This window comes from Ovis canadensis, chromosome X, assembly GCF_042477335.2.
Source record: "Ovis canadensis isolate MfBH-ARS-UI-01 breed Bighorn chromosome X, ARS-UI_OviCan_v2, whole genome shotgun sequence".
NCBI lineage: Eukaryota > Metazoa > Chordata > Mammalia > Artiodactyla > Bovidae > Ovis > Ovis canadensis.
The window spans coordinates 77,545,473-77,555,274 of NC_091727.1; the positions used below are offsets into that span (position 1 = coordinate 77,545,473).

The 9,802-nt window shown below is 32.8% G+C and overlaps 1 protein-coding gene across 2 annotated transcripts in view; it reads left to right on the top strand.

Annotated features, from left to right (window-relative positions):
• LOC138930343 (uncharacterized) overlaps positions 1–7,824 on the top strand; it is a 307,972-nt gene extending 300,148 nt beyond the window's left edge. Inside the window, exons 10-11 of one of the 2 annotated variants that reach the window (XM_070290382.1) lie at positions 3,827–3,909; positions 7,248–7,824. In XM_070290382.1, the coding sequence (XP_070146483.1) occupies positions 3,827–3,909; positions 7,248–7,289 (125 nt within the window). In that variant the 3' untranslated portion in view covers positions 7,290–7,824. The remainder of the gene's footprint in view (positions 1–3,826; positions 3,910–7,247) is intronic. The other variant, XM_070290383.1, reaches the window with a different exon arrangement.
• Positions 7,825–9,802: the final 1,978 nt, after the last annotated feature.

Below are 9,802 nucleotides of genomic sequence, written 5' to 3' on the forward strand. Positions count from 1 at the left end.
TAACCCCAACTATATGGCCAGAAATAACTATGCTGGAAGTCCCAGCTCTACTTCTAGCACTGTCAATGTCACTGACACCAGTTACACCACCAGTTGCACTGGTACTATTAGCCCAACTTATACCAACTGTGCCTCAGACACTAACCATGAGCCCGGATTTATTCATATAATTAGCTCCAACTTTGTCATCAACCCCAATTATCATATCATAAATACTCATCATGATTCTAGTACCAGCAATGCTAATCTCTCTGAGACCAAATTGGAAATCAATTCCAGTTCTGCTATTCCTAATATTGTTTATAGTAACTCCTCAATTTTTGTTGCTGGCACTAACTATATTTCTACTCCTGAGAAGTTGACCACCTCTAAATTTTCTGATCCACCTAAGCTTGGTAGGAGTTATACAAGTTTTGATGACTACATATTTGGTCCCTGTTTCAAAGATTATCCTGGCCCCATGTATTCTGTTAGTTTTAAGCATGCCACTGAGTTCAAGGATGTCCCTGATGCCAAGGAATCTGGTTTTTTAAAAGATTTCTCTGAGGTCCAGAATCCCATTGTTATCAAGGAATTTGCCAGCTTAAACCTTCACTCCAATTCAAATATTCCACTCCCTAGTTTTGATATTATAGTAGAAGCTGAACCACCAGATGTTGTGAAGTTTGCCATGCCATCAGGTGCTGTGAATCAATTTTTTAAGGTAAGTTTACACAAATGTAGATTTTATTTTCTCTACACTTTCTACAATTCAGAGGGTTACATTGGAACAGGATTTTAAAAACTCTATTTTTATTTACTTGGATATTCAAACCATGGAAAACAGGAGATAAGGTGTCCGATATTACTTCTCCTTTGACCCTGTAGCCAACGACATGGTTTTTCGATTTAATAGATCAAGCTGCTAAACAACTGACAAATAGCAGAATGGCCTTGATTGCACTGTGACTGATTAATCTACAACTTTATCAAGAGCTGCATAACATACTATCTAAATCTAGTAATGTTTTACCTACTTCCTCTCAGCTGTACATGGCCACCTGTACATGGCCTGGTGTTGGATCTTTCCTTATATGTGCAGAGAGAAAATATAGTTAAATATAGTTAAATGAATTTTAAATACCATGGATCAAGACATTTTAAAACAACTGTCTCTCAAAAATCCCATTTTATGAAGAAAAGTTCAGAAATAGTCATGATATTCTAATCTCCCACTTAAATAAATAAAATTTAAATTAATTAGATGAAATGATATTTGGGAGCAAAAAACCCCAAACCGTTGATACTTTTGACTTAAAATTTACTTTATCTTGTTTCCCCTGAAAATAAGTAAAACTAATATATTTTAATAAGACTTTATCAAATGTTTCTTCTAGCACTCTGAATTGCATACACAAAGATTGCTGTTTGATAAACTGTTTTTACCAGCAGCAAGTAATATTCTTTTTGGTGAAACTTTACCAAAATGTTGTCATTGAGGCATAATTTAGTATGCTTTGAATTTTAGCCTTGTTATAGTTCATTAGGCATGACAAACAAATATACTTAATTTAGATTGTTGTGTCTGTGTTCATAAGTGTGCAACTTGAAATAACTGTTTTCTATTAGGATGTGTCAGTGAATCTGTGTATTCAAAATAAGGCATATATTCTTATAACCAAAATAAAAGTACAAAATTAGTATCTTCTTAATGCTCCTGTACTTTAATAGAGGAAAATTTTGTGATTTTCCCAAGAGAACACACCTCCCAGGAAATAGTTGTAATTGCTTAGTATGAATATATAGCTTCTCTATAGGTAAAGATAAGGGTAATATTGGCCAATGATAACTAATAAAAATAATATTGCTCAGATATAAAACTTAATATTAGAGGAAAAAAAAGAGATGTTTTCCCCAGGTGTTTTTCACAAATGAAATTTTATAGCAGGATGAAAGCATTTAAATATGTTTTATTTTATGGCTTTTATGTTTTAGTTAAATGAAAGTCTGATTATAATAAGTTTTAGCTTACTAGTTAAGGAAGGTAGCTAACATTTTGCAGGTCAAATCATAGTATCTAAGAGCTATTTCCTAAATTGGGATATGTAAAATATGTTGGTTTTGGGTGAAAGCTATACACAAAAAAAATCAAATTTTTAATGGAGGATATTTGATTCTCCAAAAATATAATAATAAAAAGTAGTTCTTAATAGAACTTAATAGACTATCATAAATACTATGCTATGGGTACATACATTTCAACCTTTTGATATGGCTGTGTAATGGAAATATATGCAGCGAGTTTATTTTCACTGAAGATAAACAGACTTCACAATACATTCATCAGTAGCTTGAGAAACTATATATTTTGCATGCCTTCACTAACAAAGTATTTTTCTGGGAAAAATAGGTGATTGTCTTTCCTTAGAGTTTTGATATTTTCACATATTCCTGGTTTGTTACACCCTTGTCCATACTTACCTCACAAACAATTATAATGGGGATAACAAAAGTGCTTTCCCCACTCAAACAATTTAAATGAGAGAAACTCACTTTAAAGGAATATTTTTTTTTTACCAATTATAAGTGAGCCAAACAGCCAGCTCAGCATCAGAACATATAGTCAAGCCATTCATACCATCTTCATTCATTCAGTCATTAAGCTTTTAATAAGTAAATAGCGCAGAATGCTTTAAAAACATACAGACCAAGTGAAAAAATAATGCCCTTTAAAGCACTTGAAGTTTACTTTTCTTAACAGGAAAACAAGTGAATGTTTGAAGGTAGAAACTATATGAAGACAAATAAAATAGCCTCTTACTGAGTTTCCAGAATGGTTAGAAACATTTTAGATGCTTAGATCACAACATGTCACCGATATATTAAAATAGTTGTAAATATGTTTGTGTGGACTATTATTCTGGTCTACACTTTTCAGAAACAACCAAAATTGTAACTCATGAAATTTGTCTTTCTTTTTGTGAAGTTTATTACTGACTTCCATAGATAGTGGTATTAGAACTATGTTACTCAGAGTCTACATTCATTTAATAAGTTATCTAGTTACAATTCTGCAGAAACAATTTGATTTCATATAAAAGATAATATTAGTTGTCTACCTTTCTCAAACTGTGAAAATAGCTTTGATTTATTAGTAAAATTTGCTCAAGGATTTAATTAAGTACTTGACAGGTCCAAATGTACAGGAGAAGAGTTGCATTAAGGTCATTCAAAGTGGTGACACATAATTTATGGCAGATTTTTTGAAGTATGAAGATGAGTTAGTAGTGACACTGAAAAAAAAATTTTCACATAGTACAGTCTATTATAATGAGAGTTGTGTGAATATAGAGTTATTCAGACCTCCCTAGCAGCAAGTGTCTGAAAATGTCAATCAAATATGCTTTTTGCACCAGAATTCTCTTGAATTAGTAAATGCTTCAAAAATTAACCACAAAAATGCTTTTGTTTATAAGTATCATGAGTATTTGAGGAAGTCTTTATTCAAGAAAGGCTTAATTTGAGTATGTCTTCAAAGTGGCCAAAACTTTTCATACTTTCAATTCAAAATGGTCTACTTAATATATTATTTCCTTCCTATTCATACAGCCAGGAATGCACATGAAAGTTTAATTCATCTGCTTAATATTTATTGAAATAAATTTTAGTTAAGCTAGTCCTTGAGGCAGATAAATATAGTACCCACATATTCCAAATAATCAAAGCAATGTCTTACCTAATAACTTCTTAATTAAATATATTTACGTGCAAATAAACTATTTTTCCATTCCTAGCTTTTTAGGAATTTGTTGTATTGTTGTTGCTTTTTTTTTTTTTTTTTTAACAGTGGAAGACATGTTTTCTGGGGATTTTCAGTCTAACATACAGCAAAATCATCTCCTACCCAATGATACTGCCAACTTAATCAAGGTCTGTTAATTGTTAAGCTACTTTAATGAGGCCATCTGTGCACCAAAGTTTTTCATAAAGTCACTCTCTTGTACATCAATTTGATAATATTTCTTCATAATACTAAGGTGCTTCCATAGTGTCTTATTGCTGGATTCCTTGTCAGATAGGATAGGGTCCTCAAAGTGTTTAATTGTGATAGAGTCAACTCCTTTTGGGATGAATCAGTAAAAGATCTCAAATTGAATATAACAAAATAATATTGAACAAATCAAAAATGTCCCTTCTGCTGACAATGTGACCTGCTGCTCTCTGAATAATTTGGGAGAAAATGATAGTTAATCAGCTAAAGATCAAGATTTCAGATTGAATCCAGCCTCTTTCCTTTATCTACAGTATTGTGTAGTTTTCTGAGCCAGCCATAAAACTTACAGTGACTCTGGTGAGCAATCCAAAGGAAAACCAGTTGCCTCAAGCTCAAAGTAAAAAGCACTTTGTTACTTCCCCTGTTGAAGAAAATTTGCCAATAACCTTCTTTCTGTAGGAATTTCAGAATATATATTTTCCCTAATGGCTCAAGTTCTTTGGTCCAGTCCCCTCGAATATAACAATGGGATAAATGATGCACTATATCTAGACACATAGAGAAAGCGAGACCACATCAACTTGAGTCCAAATATTGGTAGGGGCTAAACTGGGAGACGCTTACTCCTTGGAAGAAAAGTTATGACCAACTTAGATAGAATATTCAAAAGCAGAGACATTACTTTGCCGACTAAGGTCCATCTAGTCAAGGCTATGGTTTTTCCAGCGGTCATGTATGGAAATGAGAGTTGGACTGTGAAGAAGGCTGAGTGCTGAAGAATTGATGCTTTTGAACTGTGGTGTTGGAGAAAACTCTTGAGAGTCCCTTGGACTGCAAGGAGATCCAACCAGTCCATTCTGAAGATCAGCCCTGGGATTTCTTTGGAAGGAATGATGCTAAAGCTGAAACTCCAGTACTTTGGCCACCTCATGGGAAGAGTTGAGTCACTGGAAAAGACTCTGATGCTGGGAGGGATTGGGGGCAGGATGAGAAGGGGACAACAGAGGATGAGATGGCTAGATGGCATCACTGACTCGGTGGACGTGAGTCTGAGTCAACTCCAGGAATTGGTGATGGACAGGGAGGCCTGGTGTGCTGCGATTCACGGGGTCGCAAAGAGTCGGACACAACTGAGCGACTGAACTGAACTGAGCTGAACTTAAACTGGGAGAACTTAAAGACAGTATGTTATTGAGCATCATATATCTTAAATAATTGACTAAAGAGGCATTTTATTCTCAAAAAGATTTCACTAGAATTTAAATTCAAAAAGTGTTTGCTGCAGTGATACAAGTGTGGACTCGACAACTACAGAATCTGTATAATCTGCCATGTGTTCCAGTTTGAAAAAACTTAGGCAGCTATGTCTAAATTTATTACATTTTCTACTTAGAGGGACAAGTAATAGACTAAAGTTTCCAAAGTTTTAAAGCCTGAGTTTGGATGTCAAAGACAATAAATGTGAAATGATTAAACAAGCAAAGTATGAAATCTCTCATGAATCAAGTCAATAAATTTACTTCTAAAGATACCTGGGTTCATTAAGTGGATGTTTAAAGGATAAAACCTGTTTATCCAGTGTAGCACAGTTCCTCAATAAAATGAAGAGTGGGGATAAGAAGGCAGCAGTAAGAAAGCAGTATATTGGAGGAGAAGGCAAAGGAAATAATGTTATACGGAGAAAGAGCAATATTGTGGAATAATAAACATGATCGCAGTAATCCTTACTTTGTTTTATCACATTGCTGAATGCCAATATGTCCTGGCTATTCTAGGTTCATTTGTAAAAGAAATATTTTTCTTTGTATTCCTGATCTTCCCTTATCTCACCACATACACACAACACAATTGCAGACTTCAAAGTTTTAACTACCAAAAATATAAGCCCACTATTTTAACAGATACTCACTTATTTACCGCTAGCTTATATTTTTCCTTTTCTGAGGTCACTCTATCTCCCTGACCTTCTTACTCCACTCAGAAAGTAATTATTCTATAAAGCTGTTCTGAGCCAACTCTACTGCATAGCTGCTGACTCTGGAAGCTTGACCTCCTAATATATCCCCGATCACCTCCTTTTTACCCGTATCTCACAGAAAGTCTATACATACACACCCCGCATATAACTTCCTCTGCTTTTGTGTTACTTTAAGGGCCATTACCATCTGAGTTTTTACAGTGACTTTAATAAGAAAATAATTTTATTACAAATGATTAAATTACAAATGAATTTCTGGAATACAACTTTTATTTATAAATTGTGAACAATCTGTATTTATTCATGCCTGCTATTTTGATAGATCCTGAATTAAATATGATTAGTCAAGAAATAAATGAAGTGTAAAGAACAGAAGAAACCAGCACTAGCATTATTTTATTTCATCTCATAAATGCTATACTGCCAATGTCTATGAATCACAGCCAAGAAGCACATTTCATTCATCCTAACTGCATAATCAGACAAGCAAAGAATTGCTCTAGACGCTTAAAAAATCATTTCTAAATACTTTCACAATATTCTGAATCTGAAAAAAAGTTGACTAAGATTTGTTAATTGTGAAAATTTTAAGCAAAAGTTCAGAAAAAATCCAATTCTCAATATGATTATTTTCATGACTTCATACTACTCTTGAATATAGTTTATAAACAATATTATATGACATAAAATATTGGAGAAACATCAATATTGAAATTGGAAAATAAATAAAATATATGGTAAATCTTCAGACAGCTATTTAATAACCAACATTTAATAGCACTATCTGAAATGCATTCTTGAGTTTCATATGTATTAGCTTACTTAATCCTAACAGCCCTATGATGTTACATAATTTTCCCTATTATCCCTATTTTATAGATGAGGAAACTGAGGCATTATGTACTGAAGTAGTTTTTATGATCATATAGCTACTAAATGAAAAAGAATCAGTATAAATTAAAAATTTAGAGTTAATTATACTTATATTTTAATAATATGTAATTAAAAGTATCAAGTATAGTAAATATTGTGTTAACCTAATATTAGCAGACATCTAGGTTACAAAATGAGCATTAATGTGGTCCTATTTTAGTATTTTAAGATATATTATAGCTGTAATTGTAAAGTCATCACAGTAGTATCTTGGGCATGGGTTTGAAGCTTTCAAGGCTCATGATACCCAATATTTTCTTTAAATAATTACTTAAAGTAGTCTGAAGATAAAAATGTTTCTCCTTTCATTACCACTTTTAACTCCCAAGTTTTTTGTGTTTGTTTTTTACCCTATTGTTTCAGGTCAACCTTCAGACAGATAGCAAAGAAAACCTCCATCCTTGATTAATGAGAAGAATACGTTGACATGGAAAAGACAAAGACACAGCAAAGAAGGTTTTGAGGATATGAGCAAATAACTTCAAAATTTACAGAGTCCCATGAGCAGTATTTATTATATATTCTTTCTCACATTCCCCTTCCCATTACATTACCATGTCTTTATTGTACTTCAGGGCCAACAATGTTGCTTTAAAATATATTGTGACAATTGCCCCATTCATCTTCTTTGCTTCTGGCAGACTCTAGAATTAGGAAACGGTCCTTTCTAGCAATTCTATACAAATATTTTGTATTGTTAATGACTCAAAAGTGCAGTTAGATTTTTCAACCAGAAATTCTTTCCATCTTTTGTGTAAGTTTCCTTCTCCAGAAGATGATCTTAACGTTTGACAAATCTTGCGATAGATGCTTTTAATATTGTAATGTCCACTCAAGGTTTCATACCACCCACAATCAGTAAATATTTTATTGTTACTGTTGTTTATTATTGTTATAGTTTTATGAGTGTGGTAAACAAAATTAAAATAGTTGAGACTCATCAGTATTGTTTATTGTTTTCTTAACTTGTTATTTTCCCATTCAAACTTGTTAACCTAGGAAAACTGATAATGTATGTCCTTTATCAATTTATCACCACTCTCTCTGTATGCTTATTTTTTATTACTTAAATCCAACCATCTGTTCCAACTAGAGGAGTCTCCTCACTTTTCCCTATAGTTTTTCTTGTATGTACAGGCCCCATATTGTTTTTGGTATATTCCCTCAATTCAAGACCTACCTTATCCATAAAGCTTCACACTTCCGTAAACAATATTGATCCTTCCATTCCCAGGTTTCTGTTCTTCAGGTCAGCTTAGATCATAGCACATTTGGGGAACTTCCTGTACTTAGCATGCATTATAGTCCATGGTGTGATCAGGGACTGATGAGAAATGAGATTAGAAAAATAATCAAGAAATTTGTCACAGTAAGAAATCTAGATTTCACTCCAGAGGTAACCCTTAAAAGATTTAAGTATGGTGGCAATATGACCTAATTTAGAGGAATAACGCTGATGGTGATATGGAGGATGAATTTAAGGAGAAGGCATAAGGGATTGATAATAAACCACACCTGCGTGGTAGTCCAGACTCTAATTCAAAAAGACTTGAAATAAACCTGTAAGTAGTAAGAATGGATAGGAGAGGACATATTTGAGAGCTATGAAAACAAAACAGTTGGCATTACTGGATTATTTGATGTAAGAGGAAGTTTGCTTTGAAGTTTACTATATTTTTCAACTTTCTAACATGGGATGATAATGGTGCCATTAAGCAAATTGGTCATTAGAGAAGAATGAGAAGGGGGAAGGAGGTGTGGGGTTATATCATAGTTTTGAATTAAGATGGAGATTCCTGAGTAACATTTGGGTGATGATATTGAAAGTTCATCTAAGATAAGCCCTGACCTTTAATATACCCTAAATGTAGAAGATATAAAAAACACAATGTTAGGAATTCCTCATATACATATAAGGTTAACCATTTCATGAAGCATTATCACAATATTTAATCTTACCAATTATCATTTAAAGTCATCATCACATATAGTACATAAAAATATGGAAATAAAGTCTTCAAAAACAAATATGTTGTCCAAAGCTACAGATATAATAATTGGAAGAACTTGGAACTAGAACGCTTTAATGGCAGTGATGGGTTCTAGAAAGTAATCCATGGCTCAAAAAAAATGTTCATAACAGAAATTCTATTTCTTTGACATTCAGAGCTCTGACATTGTGTTTATGTTAATTTAAGAACAAAAAAGCTCAAGAAGAAAATAATAAATTATATTTTTACATAAATTAATATAGATATAATTAATCTTTACAGATTTCTGTGCTTTGTCAGAACAGTCATAAATTATCTAAAAGATAAATTGCCTTTTTCTTCATTTTTTATTGTGGTGAAATACATATAACATAAAATTTACCATATTAATCATTTTAAATGTATAGATTAGTGGCATTAAACACATTCACAACCATCACCACCATCTACCTCCATAACTCTTTTCATCTTATAACACTGAAACTCTTAGCCATTAAACAGTAACTCCCCATTCCCCCTTCCTTAACCCTTGACAACCACTTTGTACTTTCTATATTTATGATTTTGACTACCCTAAGTACCTAATATAGTGGAATAATACAGTTTGTGACTGGCTTCTTTCGCTTAGCATAATGTCCTCAAGTTTCTTCCACATTGCAGCATATGTTAGGATTTCCTCACTTTCTAAGGCTGAGTAATATTCCATTCTATGTATATACTGCATTTTACTTATCTAGTCATCCAACAATGGACAGTTCGGTTACTTTCACATTTTAGCTTCAGTGAATAATCCTTCTATGAACATAGATCTACAAATTTTGCTTTAAGACACTGCTTTTATTTCTTTTGAGTATATACCCAGAAATAGAATTGCTTCATCATGTGGTAATTTTATTTTACATTTTTTTAAACTGTGCTATTTGTTTT